Below are 23,645 nucleotides of genomic sequence, written 5' to 3' on the forward strand. Positions count from 1 at the left end.
GCTCTCTCCTTCTTGAACAGTTGTTTTCAGACAAGTCCCATGGTACTGGACAAAGATAGGACTTGGAATTTCATTCTCCCTAGGTAGCTGCTCTTTATTAATTCAGCTGAACTATTTCTTTCTGCACTCTGAATAAACAGAAGGATAATACTTTACACAAGAGGAATAAAAAAATTAGCAGACAGTAAAAATACCTGGATGCCTAGCATTGATGAACCCTACATTTACAATCTAGAATATTACCTTGTCCAGCGTATTCAAAAGAGTCAGCTTCATCAGGAGTGTCAAGGTCATCTACATTAATGTCAATTTCATCAGGTGTATCCAAATTATCATCAGACAATATAGAGCCTTCACTCTGATCCAATGACAGATTGATGTTTGGAGCAGTGAGCTTTATCCTTCTGGGTTGGGAACCATTAAGATCAAGTGAATTGGGAGGTTCTGAATAAAAGGGAAAAAAAAAAGAGAGAAAAAGAACTGTGTCTAGTCCACATAGAATTAATCTCCCAGGTATTTGAAAACTACCTTTAAACACCCTGGGACAGATCAATTCTAGTAACACCATGACATTTAAGACCTCTAAAACAAAACACAAATATTAGCATTAATGTTTTATGAAATGAAACAAAAATCTACAGGAGCAGCAAATGTAGTTCAGAGCTCTTAAATTATGGCTACCTCACTTGTAGATTCATTTTTTTGCAATCATCAAACAAAAATAAGGTTTTGAACATGCTCTGACCCACAATATTTAAGAGTTTAAAGGGCAAATCCAAATCAGGTGAGCTATGAATCAAGACATTGCTGAGTCCTGGGAAAATTTGTATGAGTTAAAAGCCATTGTAAATATTTTTTTAATGCACTCATTGATAATTTACAGATACTTACATCTTTAGCTTTAACTATATAATACCTTACTCAATACAGTAACAAATAAAAAATCTTTGAGTCTCTTAATCAGTCTTAAATATAAGTAGTATTCAACAAGAAGAGAGCTAGATATACCTTTGCTCCTTGCCTCTGCCTTGTATGGCACATTTCAAGCTGTTCTGTCTGAGGTAGTTCACTTAGACAGAGGTCAATTATAAAATAAATAATACAGACTATTAAAACTTTCCAAAGACTAAACAAGTGGTAACAATGCCCAAGAGAAAATGTCACACTGTAATTATCATTTCTCAAGTGAAGAAGAAAATTGACTAAATCAAGCAAACTCAATGTTTTGGGGTTTTTTTAACACTGAACTGATTCTTTACCAGCACAGAAATATCATTCTAACTGCATAATTAAATGCCACAGGAATAAGATACAATTAAGAAAATGAGCAAGAGCTTCTCACCAGGTCTCATCTCCGTAGAACTGGGGCTTCTGGGGCTTAGTACACCCTCAGCTAAGGGGATGTCCATTCCCATATCCTCTTGTACCAACCTGAGAGGTAAATACAAAGTATGATCATAAAGAGATGTACAGCTCATGATCCTATATAGAAGTGAAATTTCCACCAACATAGCCAGTTCAGAGGTCTGATTACAAAACTGATGTTGCAAACAGCAGTATTTCTCATTTTACACAAGTGAAGTTGGTCTTTGGTTATCAAGCAAACGGGAGACATCATTGCAAGGAGCTGCAGCTACTCTTTGTAAAACAGTATATTCATGACTGTATACACAGTTACTGTATAGCAAAAATGAGCGAGTCTTCCCTTTTTTGATATCATGTGTATCTTACAGCAATTCTGATCCAAATCAGTAATACTAATGCAGGTAATCTGACACACAAAAAAGTTACAAAAGTAAAAAAGTGAGAACCAAAACTACATGACAGATTTTCAAAGATTAAATTGTTGCAAATATCTTACCTAGACCCCATTTTTATGTAAGTAAATATTAGAAATTACATTTAACACACATACATACATACCTACATACATACCCACATAAGAATAAGAAAAGGAAAATTCACTGAGTAGTGGAAACAGCAACAAAGATAGTTAAATGTTTAGAGCTAGTTGACTTGAACCATTTTTATATCTACTTGTTATTTAAATATTTTACTAAGTACTTGCTGGAAGAACAGTTCAACTGCAAATAGGAAACAACATAATACATTTTCAGGACACTTTTAACAGCCACCAAACTATCTGCAAATGCATGACTTCAAGAGACTTAATTTACTTTATCATAATACTTGTAGCATTTTATTCTGCACTACTGTTCCAAAATGTGTTTTCTTTTTCTTTTTTTCCTCACAAAAGCTGAAGAACAGACCCTTCTTAGAGTACTTTGACCAACAAAACTGTGATGAGATCAAAGCTGGTAGTTTTCCCTGCAACAGCATCAGCTAGCTATGTTTTGAATGATTCAAGTGATTCAGCTGAACAGATCTGAACAGGTGTGGCTTACAGCTCTTGCAGTTTCTCCCTGTCTTCACTTTTCCAATAAGGAGGACTACCCTCATTATTTGATTGTGTCCAGACAAGACTCTTTGGTCAATCACTGTATCAGAGTAGGCTGTTATTTCATATAAATGAAATAGGCTAGTTATTTCATATAAATTATATAAAAGTGTGCATATTTAGGGCTGCCAAAGGCTTTACTGTGCCTAAAGTTGAAAAAGAACTTTACTTCAAGACCCATGAGATCAAATTCCCTGTACAGCCCAACAAACTAGTAAACTCCCAATTTTCCATGAAACCATACAGAACACAGTTTAAAGCTATGGACAAACATGTTTGTGCTGCTCAGCTTACAACCAAGCCTTGTATCTTAATAAAAACTGATTTTACTAATTTCGATTTTATTCCCACATACTGTATAGTATGACTTTCATAAACACAGAGATGAACAGCTTAATGATTTTTACAAAACATATCAATTCTTGAATATGTTTGATTACTGTCAAAGAAGGCTTGAAACACTTTCTCTTAGGATACACAACAGAATAGTGAAGAAATTTGATCAAAGTACCCTGTTCATGAATAAAATCAAGGCACAAATTGGCTGTAAGTTACCAGTTCCATTTCCCCCCTACTCTGTACAATGATCTGTATTTAGAAGTACTGAATACCACCAGAACTTGCATAGATAATGTAAATAAATCATTAGAGTCTTTGGCTTTTATTTTTTATGTGGTTTTTATACAATCCATAGTAAAATATGTGTAATGAAGTCTGATTCATTCATCTGAACTAACTAAAGAAAAATCCTAATTAAAAAGAAGAGCTGTAAGTAACAGCTGGCTGTAGTGGAGAGGGTGTGGGGAGAGTATGAATATTTCTAACCCATTTTAAATTCAGATTTGTATTTTATGTGGGGCTGTATTAACCTTTTAAATAAAAAAAAAAAATGAAGAGTTCTTCAATTAAACCAGCTCAGGATTAGTCAGATGATGACTTATGGGTACTCAAGGGTTTATATTTTGGTTGAAATTCTGTATTATAGAATTTTTGTACTGTCATTCAAACAATTAATTTGTGGTATTTTTTACAGCTTTATCAGACCAAAGGGCAATTCCTTACCTGCAGAACCTTTGGAAATTACTGGAGGGAATTATTTGAAAGGAAATATTAAAAGCTGTGTGAAGAGTAAGGACAGTGAAATTTCAGGATTTCTGTATTAAAGAGACACTTTTCTCTGTATAAAACAAAAAAATAGTTTAAGAATGAAGATCATCTTTCCCTCTGTATGAAAAGAGCATGACTGAGTTTTACATACTCTATGCCTACAGAAACAGTGACAATTATAATTTGAAAGAAAGCAATTTCCCACAAGTAAGTAATTCACAAATCTAGAGCTGCTTAACGATTTTGCAATGCTCAGAACAGAATTATCCTAAATCATGATGCTTCCAGGATTACCTCAAGACTGCTTTTCTCCCTGTAGCATCCTCTTTTTATTCTTTTCTCAACACATATGTACATGAGTTTGTATTGTTGCTTTCTCTAGGGCCTCTTACACTTTCACAACAAAACTTTGAGGTATTTTTCTGCTTTCAGTGGGGCCACTGCAGCTGAGTTAAACCAGAATTTTTTATCATATTTGTGAAGAACAGTATATTTCTAGGTATTAAAAGCTGCATGTGAAATGCTTGTTTGAATTTCTTACAAAATTCAGCTACAAGCAGTATACTCAAAAAATATCCCTACTACCAGATTACAGTTAAACAGCATCAGGATTTATTGGAGAATTTATAATTTTATTTTGTTGACATAGTGTTTTTAATGTCAATAATCTGTACTGTTCATATTGGTTATTAAATTTGGAATGTAAGACTCTCTGGTCCTACAAGAGCTGGGTCAAAGCAGGCATTTAAAAAGTCCAGCTTCCAAAAGCAGTTGCTGATGCAAGGTTCTCCATTTTATCTTCAATTACATACAATGCTATTATTGCATTTCAGAAGCTTTTTAGCAGAGATTGTGTTTCCTGGGTTTTTTTTGTTTTTTTGTTTTTTTTTTTTTAATTGTGTCAGGTTCTTGTGTACTGTCAAAACTAGGCAACAGGTTTTTGGACAAGAGAAATTCTGCCTTGGGAGTTAGTCTTATTTTTCCAAATCCTTTGTGCTTTACCCAAAGACATTAAAGACCCCTTGCCAGACACACACACCTTCGGTTCAGTGGAAGTTCTTCATAGACCACAGTCAATATTTCACTCACAAATTAATGGGCAATATAGGCACATTTAAAATTGTATTTAAATGTCTGTGATACTGTGCCCCAACATATGGCTTCAGAACTGCTGTCACTAAGAGAATGAGTAGGATATGGATGAAGATTTTTTTCTACAGACACTGCTTCACATTTTCTGACGGATTTTGAGAGCATGTTATGCTGAGCAGCTCAGCACCTTGCAGAGCAGAAGCTCTCAACAGACCTCAGCAGGAACCCTAGCAATGGAAGTCAGACTCCAGAAACTTTAAAATAGGCAACTACCTCCTCTTCCTTTCCCACAGACTACTTCACATGCTTTCAAAATTCTGGCTTATAAAATTCTTTGCCTTGCCATAAGGGTGCAGCTTATAACATGGATGATGTGGACAAATATATTAAGGAAACCTTTTTTTTAATCCCCTTTTAATCAATGCTTCTATTGAAGAAATAAATTAAGGTATTTTAGAAAGCCCATTCTAATCAGGTATGATTTACTGGATTGATAAAAAAAGGATCTTGGAACAGAGGTCAAAGTCATTTAAGGCTTTTTGTGTCATAAATGACTTCTTTTATGTTGTACACAGACCAGTCATTTAAGGATCAGCTGCACTGGGAATCAAGTTACTGATTATTTGCTCTGATATTCAGGTCTATGATCTTGTTCAGAAGCAGCTGAACCCCCCTCGTTTCTCAAAGGTGGAACAGAGACAGATACCAAATTCATTTGAAAGGAGAGGCAGGAGGCTGAAATACTTTCCTTGCTCTTTTTTTTTGGTTCAGACATTTTTACAGCTCAGTAAGTTAATAATCTTGAAATAATTCTTAATGCCCTCTCAAATCAGTATTTCTTAAAACTCAAGTCTTCCTTCCTGACTTTTCTAGGTACAGCAGCATTCTGCTATTTTGGAAAGAGCAGCTTTGAATATTCACTGCAATATGTCATAATCCCTATGGGCTGTGTTGCTTCACCCTTGTGTCATCTGTGATCTATCACCAGTTTCCCAAGTTGCTCTGCAGCTATTATTATAAAGAAGTTAATTTCTTTAGTCTAAAACAAGATGTGCTTCCAATGCACTGCTCTGAATAAATAGACACAATGTGTAAAAGAGATCAACATTAATCCAGTTGTGACTGTCACCACAATTTATTCACCAGCTGGACTTCAAAATATATACATTTTCTCATTTTCTTTACTCATCATTGCAGATTTTTAATCTGAAGTGGATCCCACAACTGCCAGGCACTTTTCCTAGATAAGAAAATCATGTTTCCTCCACACTGTTCCCTTTACATAGAGAAATAATTTTATTCTTAAATTTTCACAAGATGTCAAAAGTTTTTTTATAAAGTTTCAAAACATGATGAGCCAAAGAAATGACACGGATGAAATCACCTTTGTGCATATTAATATAGGCTTGGTTTGGATACTAATTGTGAAGAGGGGATACGAAGTGCAGTGGAAAGGTTAGTCAGAGGCTAGACATTCAGGCTTTTTTCATCTTCTCAAATTCCACACCTCATGCAGGTATCCCTGGTTTTGGATGAAGTAAGCGTCCTGCTGATAGCCCAATTTCTCACTAATTTTGCAGAAAAATTGAGCTGCATTGAAGAATAATGCAGGAAGTGACATTTTAGGTACAAAAACAAGTAGGGGAACTTAAACTCATTGAGTCACTTTTGCAACACACAGGCAGCACAAAGTTCTTTTCCTTTGAACCCATCCCATCCCCACCCTGTGACACCACCCTTATGCAAGTACTGAGCCCAGGAAAATAGAAAGGAGAGCTTGAGGGACTGGATGTGAGAGTATTTTCCTTGGTAGGAAAAGCCCTTGGTATTTATCGAGTAATGACTGTCTACTGAGTTGCAGCACAGCTCTGTCTGAAAGTGCCTTAGCATTAAGGAGGGATAAGTGTTTTGCCAGAGTATGCAGTATCTTGTGTAAAGCCACCTCTGGCCTGCTTGATGGGTCTCACATAATTTTGATCACCCTATCTGGAAGATGTCTAACTTCTTTCAGACAAAACAAGAATTTCTTCCTATTAAGAAGCAGTAAAAAGCCTTAGAAGAACCTAAAGCAATTGTTCAAACACTCCACAAACTGCAATTTACATCAAGGATATGTTTACACAAAATGTTTTCTTAATTGCTTCATTCCTCTTCAGTTTAGGATTACAGAAATGCATATAAATATGTTACCAAATACATGATTTACAAGGGGTGTTTTGCCATCACCCATCTCTGTAGCGACCTGTCATGGTTTAAGCTGAGCTGGCAAGTAAGTATCTCACAGACACTCATTCACTTTCCCCCACCCAGTGGGGTGGAGTGGAGAACACAAAATTAGCCTTAGGATTTCAGTGAGGAGCAACACAACAGCTCAACACTCACCAAGCCATGCCAAACTCCATCCCTGAGCCACGATCGGTCCCCGTTTCGCTTGGTCACTCCCCAGATTATACACCAGGCGTGATATTCTATGATCAGCTTGGGTCAGCTGTTCCAGCTATGCTTCTTCCTGGCTTCCTGTGCACCTACTTGCTTGCAGGGCATGAGACACCAAAACTGTCCTTGACTTAGGGTAAACATTACTTAGCAGCAACTAGAACAACAACTAGTGTGTTATCAACATTACTCTCATACTAAATCCAAAACACAGTACTGTACCAGCTGAGGAAAAACGAACAGTGAAAACCAGGACATTACTCCAACATTCATCTCACTTCATATAAAAGAACAGCAAAACCCATTCTGTTAGCACAATTAAACACTTGACATCTTATTTCATTAAAAAACACCTGTTTTGCTGTTTCACATTTACATCCAAACAGCATATCTTTCCGTTCTTTCACAGACTCCACAACTGTGGCTTGTAATTTCTGCACCATTTCTGTTCAGAAAAGATATTAAAGGTTTACAGACCATCACTACAACAGCATTTTTAGAAAGAACAGCCAATGTCTACTTCCTACTTTTACTGCTTGGAGTGCTCAGAGAAGAAAGTCAGTCTGTCCATCATCTTCCAGTAGTAGATGTAACTGCATAAACTGTTATAACAGAGATGTACTATTTCTGAGACCTTTAACATTATTGGACTAATAACAAATCCTAATATAATCTGCATATGTTTGATTTTTGATGTTTACTGTCCTGGTTACACAGGTAGCAGTGTTCTGCAAAGTCAGAGAAATGCTGAACATACTTCAGTATCAACTGTGTCTACAGCCAAAAGGAGATGCTTTAGGAAATAAAGTGTTTCAGAATACAGAATTTTAGAAATAACAGCTGACAAAATAGTGGGCTTCAGTGTGAAGAAACTTTGATGAAAATACACAGAAAAAAACAGAGAAAGAAAGCAAGAACATTAGTCCCCAAAAACCAAAATGGACTGTGCACTAAGAGATGAAGCAACCCATTAGCATATGTACCCACTAATACCAAAATTACTTCCAGTAACTAGTCCCCTGCTACAAAACTTCCAGACAATAAAAAAGAATTTATGCAGATACCTATTCAGAGATAAAAGAGACTGCAGTGTGATTTTTTTAGGTTCAGCAGAATTAATGATCCCTAAACTGTAGAAGAGTATGCAACAAATCAAATTGACATGCACTGTGCAAGATTTAGTCAGCATCAGTCAGAGATCATGCTTCAGCTCTATCCATATACCAAAAAAATGAGTGTATTGGAAGGATTCCACTCCAGGATATCTGAGACTATAAAAAAGTAATTACTTTTACTCACAGCTGCGTAAAATAATTATACTGTATGCAGGTGACTTGTAAAAATGGATTAATTTTATAACCTCCCAAGACCTGAATTTAGCAACCATATGTCAGAAATTAACAGTGCTTCTCTTGCTATTTATTTTGTAGCTCTTAATCACAAATTAGTTTAGGAAAAATCCATAGATTGAGCACTATAATTTATGCATAGCATGAGACTTTTATTCTCACATCTGTATGAAAAGGAAAATAAAATAAAAAAGCTGTGGTGGTTTGTTTGAGCCGAAAGGTTTATTCATCAAATATCTGTGCAAATGCTAATTCACCATTGTCACTCTGCTTGCTTCCTAGTAGATTACATGCTTGTAATCATATTTTACAGAAATATATGTCATTTATGAAAGCCACAGCATAAGCCATGGCAAAATATTAGCAAAAAATCGTAAGTTCCTTGGTTTTTATATTTCAGTTTTCATGTACTAACATTTTGCTCCATTTTCAGCATGCGAGCTGAATGAAAAAGTCAGGCATAACAATAACAGGCAATATTCTTTCTGTAGAAAAATCCTTACACAGCCACAAGATTTGCAAACATGTTAAAATTCTCACTTAGAGCCACTGAATACGTTTTCAACCATTCTTTATTAAAACATTTCCTAGTCTCCAATCAAATTCATTGTTTAGTATTTGTTTATCTACCCATCTTTTCCCTTGTTACTCTTTTTTAACTTATACTATAAGCCTCATTTCATTCCAGAAAGCCTGTCATAGTGGCAGGCTCTCCTGGCTCCTCGTATCAGCTTAAGACTGGCAAAGAAAAAAGTTGCTATTCTTAAACATATGCTGCTGCTTTCACTGCTGCTAGGCAGGCACACGCCGTCTGTCCTGACCCTTTGCCAGCTCCCTCCCTGTGTCACAGCACAAGAGAAACAGGAAAAGACATGGAGGGATGCAGAGAGCCATGAAGGGACAAATCCAAGTAACAAGGATAGTGGACTTCTAGGCTATTTCATCAACCTTATGTACATGCCCACGGATCAGGACAGCCTATGGTGGAGATCCAGGGCTCCAGCCTTCTTCCAATTATATGTGACTTCCAGACACATGAAATAAAAATGCATCTTAATATAAAATGAGGGAAATTGAAGTTCCAAACCTAGATGTCTTGCCGAAATGGGGACTTAGAAATGCAAGACAGACTGATGCTGCCGGCAGCAGATCCCGGAGTCTCCAAAACCACGTAACAACTTCATGGCACGAACATGGACAGGACACAATTCTTTAGGGTGGTGCTTTTGGAACCACTGTATGCATCCATATAATAGCACTGTCTCCAACTATGCCTCTTACAGAGAAATGTAGAACCTGCTAGGTTACTAATATTACCATTTTAATAATATTCTCTTAGACAATATTCTGTATGCAAAAGCAGAGAGTAACAAATTCTAAGGCAGAAGTAACATATCACTTAACACCTATTTCTTTGCATACCACCACACAGTTTTGTCCTAAGAGCAGGGGTTGTTCTCTGTTAGGTGCCTAGATCATTGCTCCTTACTGCTCTTTACTGAAACAATGGAAAGTCACCAGAATTAACAACACAAAGCTAGGGAGTTTATGGGTGCTCCTCCATCAATACTGAAAGATCACAAGGTCCTGCAATATGCTGTGTAGATTCAAAGCAGTATTAGCATTTAGAAAGCATGTTTCTGATCTCTTAATAGATGTTGTATTCTGCAGATAATATTCCACATATCTAGATTATCTGTTAACAATCACTCTTGAACAAACATTACAAATGCAACATGGTAATGCCAGCAGAGAAAGTAGAAATTAAAACAACCTGGTTCAAAAGCTCCATAAGTATAACCTGAAAATACATCTTCTTTTTAAGTTATATTTTTAAAATTTATTAAGACGCCGGGGTTGTGATTCCTACCTTCTGCTCTCATTGAGTGATTAATTATTCCCTGAGAAAACTCAGTTTCAGTTTTCCTAACTTTTAAACCAGTTTCTCTTCCTGAATATATGGCTCACAGTGACCATTTTCCTGCCATACTGTGCTGTCAGGACCAACCATCAGAATACCTGCCGCTTCAAATGATGCAACTGGCATATCAGAAGCACTTGATAAAGCAGGGTGCACCTTCTACCCAGTGCAGCCATCTGCACTTTCAGGAAGTATGCTAATGATTTGAAAGTAGTTGACAGAGGTGAGGTTGCAGGATCAGAAGCCAAAAAATCTTTAGAAAGTTTTAATAGACACTGGACTTGTCTATTCTCCACTGGACTTGCGGAAAATCCCTTCCAACTGTAACAGTCTATGCCATATCAAGCACATTTGTTTCCAAATGAAAACATGCTAAAATGCCTCACACTGCTCTTAACCATCATTCATAACCATTAATTCTGAAACGGAGCTAGTACCTGAACTTCAGTGGCTATTTCTCTTTACCACTTGGTTTTTCTGTAACATTGGCAATTTCTTGCATTGCTTAATGGACTTGTTTCTCTGCATGTCCACATGATGACATCCACAGTGCTGATGACACTTATTACCATCCTAAACTAGACTGGAACAAAATGCTTCAAAAAAGCATCTTATAACAAGTGAAGTATGACCTGCCCACGTGGTAAAATGTGATAATGACTTTTAGAGCTGTTAATTACAAGAATTCACTTAACATCAAGATATACAGATTTTTTTTCATCCATCCATTAAAGCATTAGTATTTTTCTAACACTCTTCTGATTTCAAGCTCAGCTTTTGGACCATATGTTGACAGGAAATGATACATGACAACTTTTTTTGAAAAGAAATATTGTATGACTTCTATCTTTTCCTCCCCTCATACTCCTTTTCTCTAATCCTATTTATCATCTCATCCTCCAAATATTTCTATTTCCTCAGTACCTTAAATATTGTGAAATTCTGTCTTCTTTTCCCACATCTGTGTCACTGCACCGCCAAATGTATACCTTTCCATCTTTTCAGCGTTACTGTATCAATGATTTCACAACTTATATTATTCAATATTATTATAATTTAGATTCCTAGCTGATCTACTACAAATTTAGGAAAAACCAACAGCTACATTTTCCCTGTCTTGGCTATGGGTGACTTAAAGAAAAAGCTCTGAAAAGGTGTTAATGTCAAATTTTAGTGCCTCTTAAAGCTGCAGTTGCTGAAGATGCGACAAACAGTAGGGTAATTTAAGTGACAATGCAGAATATGGAGTGGGAATTTTAGCCAGAAAATTAAAATGGAAATATCCAATTGGGTGTAAATTGGTAACTGAAATTAATTCCCATCCATACTGGGAAATTATCAACTTGGGAAAATATATAGAAGTCCCAAACATGAGCCAAGGAAGACTCATAATCAGAGCACACAAGCTCTACAGAAGCAGTAAAACTGGAAAACATGCAAGCCTGCAGCTTGCTCTGGCAAGGGGTTTTGGGAGCAGGAAAGATTGTTAAACCCTGCAGCTGGCAGGCCTAAAAGGCATGTGCAAAGAGAGATGGGAGATGCAGAAAGCCACCAGTTATCTTCAGAAGCAGATCTCTGTCACTGAGTTGGAAGTGCCACAAGAAGCAGTAGGAAGATAAAAACCAGCCCAAGTGTGGGAAAGAGGAGTAATGTCAGTCATAGCAAAAATGATGTGAAAGAGTCAGAGTGACAGGAAATGTCAGACCGAGTAAGTAATATTCAGGAGGAGAGAAAATGGGGCTCCTCCTTCCTCCAGATGGCACTTACATATTACAGCTAGGGAAATACATGGGCAAGGTTAGCTATATGCTCTACTTTCTACAAGCAGGCAATGGTGTATTCTGCTGGGCTACTGCCCAGCAGATAGTTCTTTAGAGTCTGCTGCCAGTGTGCAGGACACAGTCAGGTTTCATCTGTTAGCCTAAAATACAGAAGTCCCATCTGCTGCTGTCATAGGTTTTTCATAGGTGCAAGGCTGTAGATAAGAACACAAACTACAACATATACTAAGAACTAATAATGAGTTAATTCTTAAAATCCTGCAACAGCTAAACTACTTCCTTCAACGTCCAAAGGAAAAACAAAGTAGATAAACTATGAAATCTGTCAAGCAACTGGAATGTCACTCCCACCTTCCCCTGCCTCAGTATTATTTGTTGTTGCAGTAGCACTGTCATTTTCTGGGTATTTATACAGGACATGATAGGAAGTGTCTCCAATCCTGAAGACACTACAATGATAAAAAAAAGCCTTATCAATATTCACAGATGCTTTCAAAAACATATTCTCATGTACGTGTTGTCTCTTATTAAGTTTGCAAGCTGTAACTTTTGCCCAAACAAAGATTGGGGCTTTAAGATGGCTTTCTTTTCATATGCCTTTTCCTACAGATACATTACAAGCCGTAAACAACACTGTTCTATTATTGCTGAATTTTATAGAGAGATGCCACAAAATTGCAACAGACTGCTTGCAGCAGGATCTAAGTTTTTTAAAGTAGTGAATGTATGCAAAAACTAGATTAGTCTCTAACTACATGGATTTTCTACTATCCAGATTTATGGAAAGCAAAATAAAAAAACCAGACTAATCAAGGCCAGGAAAGAAAAGGCTATTTTAGATCTTCGTACATCCCTACCCCACATAAGATATCAGTGAAGAGTGCTGCTGAGAGTGAAAGAATGAACATGGCAGCCCTGGAAGAAAGAAATTGGCAGGGTAAGAATTAGTGTGCTTTGTTCCCCGCTCTGACCTCCATGGTTATTTTAATGCCTCCTGATAGTGCTGCTAGAGCTGTGTGCATCCTCCCTTTCTCAAAACAGCTTTGCTTTCCAAGTAAATATACATAAATCCAGAAATTACATCTCTGCCTGCCAATCCTTCCCTTCCCCAGTCCCCTTAGAAGAATTCTGGCTGCAGAAAGAAACAAGCCTGCATACATTTCCTTTCAATGTTCCTTTCCTATAAGCAGCCAATATTTTTACATGTATTTCAATGCCTCCTGTATATCACTATCATCACTATCATTTATGCACTTACCATACTTGGAACTGAAGAATATTTTCATTCCTTCATCACAGACAAAAAAGCAATTTAACTGAATGAGCTGAATCAAGCTCCTATAATTCATTTAAAAAAAAATACTGCCTGCACAAACCAACTCTTGCAGTAATCTAATCTCTTACCATTGAGATCTGCTACATCCTTCATCAGTTAACCTTCAAAAATTACATATACTGTTCACTGTAACATTTTAAGAGGACATTGCAAAAAATTCAAAAATCATATGCTTCAGTTGACAGGGAAAAAACCCCGAAACTATAATGCCAAGTATCCTACAATGAGAGCTGTCACAAACAGTGGAGCTATCAGTAATTAAGCACTTTAAAAAGCAAGATATTTGCTGGCAATGCCCCTTCATCCCTTTTTGCCCATTGTATCCTCAGAGCTAGGCAAAAAAAGCTGAAAATAATGCAGCATATTAGGTGACTGTGCAGTGAAGTTTTGTTTCCTAATTATAAATACCATGCCTGTGCTCAGACAAAAGAAATCCTTCTCAACTGATGTAAGCTTCTCTCATAAAGAGCTGCAACAGAATTAAAATACAGCTGCCCTGTTTTCAGTAATGAGGTCCGGAGTGCTTTGCATCATGCTGACTAGCATTTACCCTTGTTCTGTCTAAAGTAACTGCAATAAAGAGCCATTAATCAGAAAATCTTCTGCACATCTGTCACTCGGAGCCAACAGACGAGAGACACTTACCTTCTGAAGACTTGAAAAGGCCTCTCTACTGCAAAAATAGTAAAGATGCTTCACGGCTGCACTTCAGCATCCCTGGTTCCCTAGCAGTTTACTGGGAATACAGATCCTCCACCATTTTCCCGTCACGTGGGCAGCGGCACTGCTGAACACGGGCGATCACCTGCCCTCACGCAGCCGGCCGGGCGAACCAGCAGCCGCCGGGCTGTGCTGACAGGCGCACTTCCACAGATGCAGAGCTGTGCTTCGGCCGTGAAAATTGCCATTCTTTCTCACACTCCCTGTGGAGCTTCGTCGGAGCATCATCAAACTTTGATGCAGCGAGTCAGCCGGCGGCAGCAAAAAGGCTCCCTGCTGCTTCATTTCCCTGCCTGAGGAAAGCTTATGCTGCGATTGCATGACAAAAGTTCCTATGGATTCAACTTATCTCAGTCCTCATTTCTGTTTGCATTGATAGTTACAGAGCACAAGCACATTCTGACGTGGTTTGGATTTTTTTTTTTTTTTTTCAGTTTGCAATTTAGCACTGGGAATACAGGTGCAAATTTAAACAAAAAATCCAAAACACCAACAACCACCAGTTCAGAAGGCATGGTAGATTCTGAAAACACAAACTATGTGCAGCCGGAAGCTATGCCCACAGCCTGTGGTCCTGATTGTGCTTCTTAGGGAAAGAAAGGATACTTCTTCCCAGGCAGTATGGTTGCACAGTCTCCTTTTATAAAAGTCTATTGCGAGTAGGCTCCCTAAAAAATCCAGGTTCCTTTCCAAATGAAAAACAGCTTCCAATCCTAATCCCCACAGCAAGGCAACAGACCCTAGGACAGCCTAACCTTCATCTGGTTTCTCTCTTCATACTGCACAGATCCTCCTGGAAAAGAATGAGAACTGGAGAAGCTTTCACATCACACTGCTTAGCCAGAAACAGCCAAAAACAAACAAAAGCCTAACCCCATTTTCTCTTTTCAGTACAGCTCCATGCACAGCTACAGCACAGTGTAAATTACAGTTCAGTGGCTCGCACCTTGTTCTTCATGGTATTAGCAATCCTACAGAGAAAGTGGTCATTATCTGAACATGCGTCCTGGTAAGTCAGTCCCAGATGCTATTTTAAAGGACAACAAATAAATACAAATAATTTCAAGAAATTAAAAAACCATCACCAATATGAAAATACATTTCCAAAGAGGACGGTGCTGCAGACACATCATCTTTGATGCTTCTGTCACCTAGCTGTACATAAAATTTCCAGTGATGGTGATGTTTCTAGCACCTTTTCAACTGGCCAAGATTTATTTCATTTAAAATCAAAAGTCCATAAACCTAGTAATCATGGACCCAAAAGTCCATAATTACCAGACTTCCCGTACCTAGAAAATAAAGCTATGAAGTATTTATGTACAATAGAAATCATTAGTAGCAAGATTACGGTGAAATTGTGAAATCAGTTAATGTGGCAGAAAACAAGGTCTTAATTCTCCATGCGCCGAGTACCATAGAATATTTTTGAGATTTTAGGATGTTTTTGAGGAAACTTCCCTGTCTGACCACCCAGGAGCCATTCTGGCAGTCACACTCCCAGCACCTGAGCTGGACCCCACACTCACGTGGTCAGACCAGGTTTCCTTACCAGTGCAACCCCCTGCTTCCCATAGCTGAGTATCAATCTTTAAAATAACCTAATCATGGTGTAACAACAAAAGAACAGCTTCAGCTGGGTGCCTCTGAGGAAGGACCCTGAACACAGGAAACTCTGGGCTTTTATGCCCTCACAGTCTGTGCATGCAAAAACCTGGGGGTCGTCCAGCAGAGTCAGCAGCCACTTGCTGGCACATTTCCCCCGTTGTGCAAAGGGGAGAACCAGTCCATGGATTCCTTAGCTGATGCTCTGCTGGGTCCACTTACCCCACTGAGGCTCACTGCTGAAGTCAGGTCTGTGTGAACAGGGTTAAAGTTTCAAAGCTTGTTAACACTTTAGGCTGACGTCTCTTGTCATCGATCATATTGATTGGAACATATAATTAATTAGGTCAGAAAACAGTAGTGCTTTTAATAGCGAGGGATGTTTTCATTTAACTGCTCAACCATAGTAACTAAGTCCAGGTCTTCTTGCTTTAAGAAAGTGGCTCTATCAGGGCAATCTCACAATTTATTTAAAATTTCAGTACAATTAGTAAATAATAGTAAGTTGTGGGGTTTTTTCCCTTTTGAAGTTGTTTTTCAGTCAGTAAAGTGCTGTTCTTTTCTTCTTAAGAGATTTTTATAAAGGTCTTGATATTTGCCATGTAAATATTAAAGCTGTTTTTACAAAAATGAGATCATCACGACCTTCCTACAAGCAACCTTCTCAGTAGCTGCTCCTTTACTTAGATGTTTGGTTTTAACCTTTAAAGCATGGTCTTTGTGTTAAGTCAAATGTCATGCTTTGTGCTGCCAAGTGGGAGACCCAAGTTCAATTCCCATTTCAAGTCCATAATCTTGTAGTTCAGCAGGAGCTGGAAGCATAACTGAAGCAGCATGCCTGGTCCCCAGAGTGCCTGGAACTGCTTTTCAATGGATCTGGCCAATTAATAAACAATCCTGACAGAAGTGAAAGATGGCAGCCCCACAGATTTCCAAGGCAAAAAAGGAATCGGGTATCCAAAGCGAAGTACATGTTATTTTATTTTTTCTTACAACAGATTTTCAAGCCTTTAAGCATCCTATCTATAGCATCTCTGCTTTGCCCGTAAGAGAATAAGGCAAACCTGGGATCTCTAACTCACTGCCTTATTCTAGCTTTGGGATGACATAACAGACATTTTGAGAAAATATTTGGTGAAACCTCTGGTCACTGGAATCAATGTGAACTTTTTCCAGGGTTCCAGTCTGTCAGTATTTAATTTTAGTACTGGGCATTGATATTGACTCAAATAATTAATGGCTTTGAGATTTATTTGTATTTGGCTAAGTCACAGAGACAGCAAATTCTTCTCAGAATTCTTATTAATCTTGTAACAGTCACATATTTTTCTTTAATTAAATTTGATTATCTTTATTCACTGGCAAGACAGGGAAATGTGATGAAAGCAGGCTTTTCTATTAATGAAATATTAGATTGCTTCCCCTACTGGGCAATTTTAATAGTCAGCAATATAGTAGTGGTCACAGAGGGATATTTCAGACAGAGGCAGTGGAAGAACTATCTTTTCCAAAGCGTAATGTGAGCAGAAAATAATTATTTCTGTTACTTTGAGAAAATACTGTCAGAAAGATAAATGAAGCTTTCATTTGAAGACTTATTCTAGCAGGTTAAATACATTATGGTAGTTCTTCAAAGGAAGTTGTCTTCTGCTCTGTTTTGCCACCAGTTTTTTAAGCTCTCCCTCAAACCTTCCAAATATCTCTGTTCTTATTGCTACTGTTCCCACTGCTTCTTGTATCCTCAAGTCAATACATCATTTAATATTATTTTTTCAGCTCTTTGTAACTCCTTCTAATAAGGAAAAGGATAATACTGCCCTACAGCGAAGGTAAAAGCAAGAATGATCTGGTATACACAGTCACTAAAATACTCTGAGGAATATGCTGGGTAAAAACTAGCTTAGCCATCTGAAGTGTTCTCCCTCTGGCTCCTGACCAATTCATCACCTCCAACCTTCATATAGCTCTGTAAGACAAGACACCTTCTATCAAGAAGCAAATTACCTCCCATCTTCATAAACTTTACTGCTGGCACACCTCCAGTCAGCAGCAGCAGCAAAGTATGTAATCCTGCCCACCTAACATGCTGTATAAAAAGCTGGGGTTTTTTCCCTGAAAGACTGACATTAGTAATGAGCTATCAAATATTTTTGTACTTTTTGTACTTTTTTTAGGAGTCCAAAGAAGCTCTAGGGTTTGTTACTTTTGGTGTTTGTGTATTTCTGAGAAAAGCTGGTGTCTTTTCTACAGTGTTTTAATACTAGTAAATATCCTTATTCTTCACTCCCTGCTGAAGCTTTTCCTTGCAGAAATAGAACAGGAAAGGATGGAAGAACTTCACCCCTAGCCATGGACTTCTTTAAAACACCTTTGAGAGTTGTTACGTGTGACATTGGGATGAAGGGCAGTGACTAGCAGACATCAAGATTTTAAGGCACTTCTTCATTCTAGTTTTTGTTAATGCTTTCTGTTTCAAAACCTTAATTCCCTCTTTGTTGGAATACCAGGATCTTTCTTGCTCCAAGGTCAGGGTGAATAAAACTCGGGAGACATTGTTTTTGAAGTCTGAGTCTGAAGTTTTTTATCCTTATCTATTACAAACTCACAAGATGTCAGCTCTCTCTAACAAGTAGAGAAAGTGAGCTAAAATGGTGTTTATTCAAGGCTATTTAAGTCCAAATTATCCAATAAAGAGCTGACATCTATATTATTTATGCTTCTAACACAACTATGGTCACCTGAAATCTGCAATGCAGACATCTGTCACCCAGAGAAAACCACCCAGATTCGTGAAGAAGAAGGAAGAAGAAGATGCAAATAAGACAACTAACCCACACCCAAAATGCTCCATCTTGGCTCCCTTATATCACCATATACTAAAATCCCAAATCCAAGATTTTTCACCCTGTGAGACCACACAATACTATCCAAACTACACACACAGTTTCTGTGCTATCACTCAATTTTTGAAGCCTTTTCCAAGATCTCAGGTCAAATGAGGTGTTTACTTAAGGGCTGGCACCGTTAAATTCAGAAAGCTCAAAATTTTCAGCTGTCAGAGTTCCAACATCTCTTCTGTGTAACAGGCAGTTTTTATTAGAAGAAGTGGCAGACATCTGCTGGACAAAAGCAGGAAACAATGCGAACTTCATCCTTCACTGACCCTTACTCCACTACAAAAGGAACATACTTCAGCACTGTACACGTAGGAACTTTTTCTTTTTTTTTCCTAAACAGGGGCATATGGATGTAAAAGGGATTACAAGACAGTTACTAAGTGACTTCATAAACTTTGTACTACTAATTCAGCTGTTCATTGGCTAGGTTTGAGTTTGAATACAAATGGTAAGTTTCTTTATTTTTCTAAGATGACAGAACCACAGAATGATTTGGGTTGGAAGGGACCTCAAAGATCACCTGGTTCCAAGCCCCTTGACTGGGGAAGGGACACTTACCACTACATCAGGTTGCTCAGTGCTCCCTCCAGCCTGGCTCTGTACACTTCCAAGGATGGAGCATTCAAAGCTATCCTGAGCAACCCATTCCAGTGCCTCACCACTCTAGCAATGAAGAGTTTCTTTACATCCTACTTTGATGTAAATCTTTGGCAGACTCATCTCCTGATGACTAGCACAATCAGATGCCTTCCAGAAATTTTATTGCAACAATCACAAAAGCCTTAGTTTCTTACTCTTATGTGGTAACACCAGTGTTTCTTCACTAATCTCCCATAGGCTGGCAGTTCTGTTGCATCACTTTAATTTAAATTTCATTGGCCATGAAGGGTAGTTAATTTCAGACTAAAAAGTCAAAAGCAGCATACTGAGTAATGTTTTAAGACGGATCTTCTGTTTTTAAAACTGTCAATTAAATACATTAAGAAAGCATTTCTAATTGCATACTTCTACCATGTCAGTTGCTAGTTTTTCAGCTGTTTATGTAAGAACTTTCGTTAAATGGGCATATCATCTTGAAATAATGATTCCTGTATGTGTTTCATCATAGTATTTTTTGTGTGTTTGCTTTGGTTTCAAAGGAATTAAGGCCTCTGTGATCATGCTGTGGGCATGCACAGGGATGCATTTGTCTGTTCTTCTAGGAAGTCTGAAGTCTTTACCTAACTGACCAAAGACATAAGCTTACCACAAGTTTACTGCATACCAACTACCAAGCAGAGGGGAAACTGAGGGGAAAACCACACCACAAAAGCAATCTCTATTACATACAAAATACTCACAGAAGAGGATTAATTACTTTTAATAAAATTAATGCTTGAAGAAACTTGCATTAAAGTTTACAATTTACCAAGAAAAAAATCTAACAAGAAAACTTAAATCCAAAGCAAAAAAGATTTTACTGGCTCCACGCTGCCACAATTAATTGTTAAGGTTGAAACTGAATAAATTCCTTAATTTATACTGGGCATCAGTATTAGTAGTGTAAAGGACAGAAACAGCCACTGCTATTGACTAAAAAGGCATTTAGTATTAAACAACTTCTAAGATAAGAGAAAAGACTAAACTAGAAGCTATAGTGATCATATATATTCTATACCAATGATTATTTTATCTTTTTCTTGCAGGATGCATCATATTCCATCATGCATTTAAAATTTTATTGAAAACACAAGAACATTAACATGGTCCAGTTTTGGATTTTAATGTGGGAATTACTCTAAGCAAATACAATAAGTTCTAAGAATAATGAATGTACTACATGCAAAATTCCAATGTGAACTATTCTATTGTTGAGTAGTACTTCAGGATCTGCCAAAGTTCCTAAAAAACAGCAGAGCTCTTCTCAAAATGCATTTTATAGCAATTTATAACAATTTATAGCAATAAGATGTTAACCCACCCGTATAAATCCATGGCATGGAAATGTTTTTTTCTAGTACCAGTCTATGTTCAAAAATCAGATTTTCTTCCTGAGGTGTCTAACTAAGAGTCTTACTGCATCAAAGTTATCTCAAGTTGAAAATGTGCTGGTTTACTTACAAATAATTCTAGATCAGATACCTAGAGTTTTCTTTTCCTCTCTACATTATGGGAATGTAAGTATGACAAGTCCCTAGGATGCTGCCTGCATGTAATTAATCAGTGTGACTTAAGACTGGGCCAGCATCTGCCTGGTTTTAATTTAAAATACTTTATGGGAGACAGAGGAAATTACAGATTATTTCTTCATGTCAGATTTGCAAGCCTGCAACTAGCCAGCACCTCTAAACAACTCATCCTGTTTGCTGTCCCAGTCATTACTGGCTGTGAGCAGAACATTTCATGATTCTATGATTTTTTACCAGAAATGTATGGTTTGTCAAAAAAGCATCTTTACTAGTTGAAATGAGTTGTTTTTCATGAAACCCAGTGCAGCGGTTAACACCAGAAAATGGCTTCCAGGGCTTACAAACAAAGCACCTCCTAGTCAAAGGACATCTAGCTTTCCTAGATTTGCAGAATCCTAAGCCACCCTTCCACACAACAACATGGATGCAAAACAGCTGCTTGGAAATTTTGCTTGTTTGGCAAATTCTCCCAGATTTCTCTTTTATAGGAAATTTCAGAATTTCTATTTTTCCTTTTGGAATTTACAAGCTTAGAGGACTGGGTGCAACAGAAATGCTGTGCCAACCCACCATGCTTTGGCTAGTTTCAAGGTCAAGCACTCGATTTTTGGTTTACTTCAGGCTCTACAGGTCTGATGAGTACTCATCTTCTGCTAACACTTCTGAAGATTTTCCTCTCCCTTGATGGCAGCCTGCAGTTTGTAAAGGAGGAGAGGTCAACAACAGAAGCACCCTCTACAATACACTGCAGAAAACGGAGTCAGAAGGGCCACCCCTCACTCCATCTGATGACAGCAGAAAGTCACTTGGCAGGAGGAATACTGCCAGCACAAAGACTGCATGTCCACCCAAAATCAGGTCCACATGTACTCACTCAATATGCTTTAATTGCCAGTTCAATTCCAACAGTCATAAATGCTCCTCTGATCTGACTAGAGCTTGAAAATAATGACAAAGACCACAACTTTCCTTCATGCTTTTCTTTCCTCTACAAGCAGCACTTCTATCATTTTTCTGACTCTGGGCCTTGACTTCTTCCTTTCTTCCTTCTCAGCAGTTTTGCATTGGGCAGAGATAGTACTTCACTTCGATCCCTCCATAATCTCATCATATACTGGCAACATCATCAGTACCTGGCTTGGGCCTGTATGCCCTGGCCATATCTGTTTCAAATTTAAAGGTAGGTAATACAATCAGTGGGACTTCACAGAAGGAAGACAGGTTTACTCCAGCAAGAAAGTAACCTTCAAATCAATTGCAAAACAACCCTAATGTGGCTTATATCATGTAATGAAGAACCAACAATCTGTTTACAGAAAGGAAGTAATACACTGATAGTTAAATAATAATTTGCATACTTCAGACTTGAAAGTCTTGCCATCTGTTCATAATGGCACACACCTCAATAACATAGTAACAAATGAACAGAAGACTTTTGAAAGAAAATAGGTTGATTTTTACTTACCCTGATTTTTGATTAAATTCTCTTTCACTGTTGAAAAGAACCATTTCCTCCTTCATTTCTTGTTCTGTTGCTACGTTGCTCCCAAGCTTCTCTTGAGAATTGGCTTCCCATGTAGTATCACCACCAGCTACCTGCAACTCTGATGTTCCTGCAATGCCTGAACTCATGTTCTCAGCAGCCAGGCCATCTGAAGGAGAACAGCTTTCATGCTCAAAAGGTTTCTGAAGGGGAGTTTCTACCTGAAATTCTGTCCAAGTGTCAAGAATCAGTTCCTGCGCTACAACAGATGCCAGTTCTTCACCAGGATGTCCGGACTCTGATTTTGGCATCTCTGTCTTGGCAGAAATTTCTTCAGGTGATAGGTCACTTACTTCACTTTGTCCCAATATAATCCAACCCTCGTCTTGCCCACAGCTTTCCTGTGATTTCTTTTCACCATCCAGCTTTTGAGGCACAGCAGAAGAATTTTTCTCTTCTAAGTGAACAGTGTCCCATCCAGTCCCACAAACAAGATGATCTTTGCTTTCATTTGAAATGGATATTGCCTGAAATGCATCCAAGGAGCCTGGTGAAAAGCCCTCATGGGATTCTTGAAATGCAAAATCAATTTTGCTTCTTTCAAGGGTATCATTTGTTGCAGGTGTATTTTTTTCCTCAGTAACAAGGATGTAATCCATCTCCAGTGAAGCTGGTAACACCTGCATCCTCACATCTTCTTTACTGTCTGTACTTTCCAGTTCAGGGCTCTTATGGGAATTTCTCAGCTTTTCCTCCCTACAAAGTAGGGAGTCAGTGCCAGCTTCTAAAAGAACAGGCAAATAGAAACTCTTTTTAATTTCTGAATTGCTGATTTAGTCACCATAGTATGCTTTAATCAGTTCTGTGAGATAAAGCTCTTTTCAGTTTTCTGTGCTCTGTTAATATGTACTTGAATTTTATAACATCATCACCATCATCATTATTGTAAAAGGTTATACATTAACAGAGCAATCATCCCCAAGGCACAAACAATTCAGTGTCCCATAGGCTAGGCCCTGTACAAACAACAGAAATCGTATTACTACTTCACTGTTTAAAAGTTTTAGATCTGTCTGTGATGCCTTAAGTTTTAGCTTTCATATTTTCCAGATTCTGTACTGCATTAGTATATGACTCTGAACTTCATATAAAGTATTAGCATCTGGCCCAAAATGTGTCAACAACAGCAAATTGATGAGAGCAGTCTGGTAGATGGGACTTCATAACCTGAAGCTGTAATTGGACAACTAACCCCAATATGTAAATGGACCAAAACTTATACAAGTGTGAAA

General features: G+C 37.8%; 1 protein-coding gene across 7 annotated transcripts in view; it reads right to left on the bottom strand.

Annotated features, from left to right (window-relative positions):
* The window catches only part of PRUNE2 (prune homolog 2 with BCH domain), a 129,864-nt gene that overhangs the window by 24,928 nt on the left and 81,291 nt on the right, over positions 1-23,645 (bottom strand). For 5 of the 7 annotated variants that reach the window (XM_064402634.1, XM_064402632.1, XM_064402633.1 and 2 more), the window contains exons 9-11: positions 22,336-23,137; positions 1,343-1,431; positions 244-444 (exon numbers count right to left, since the gene is read on the bottom strand). In XM_064402634.1, coding sequence (XP_064258704.1) covers positions 244-444; positions 1,343-1,431; positions 22,336-23,137 — 1,092 coding nt within the window. Of the gene's footprint in view, positions 1-243; positions 445-1,342; positions 1,432-7,039; positions 7,195-14,125; positions 14,295-22,335; positions 23,138-23,645 lie in introns of those variants that run through there. The other 2 variants (XM_064402637.1, XM_064402636.1) reach the window with 2 other exon arrangements.

The sequence above is a fragment of the Passer domesticus genome, chromosome Z (genome assembly GCF_036417665.1).
Source record: "Passer domesticus isolate bPasDom1 chromosome Z, bPasDom1.hap1, whole genome shotgun sequence".
Lineage (NCBI taxonomy): Eukaryota > Metazoa > Chordata > Aves > Passeriformes > Passeridae > Passer > Passer domesticus.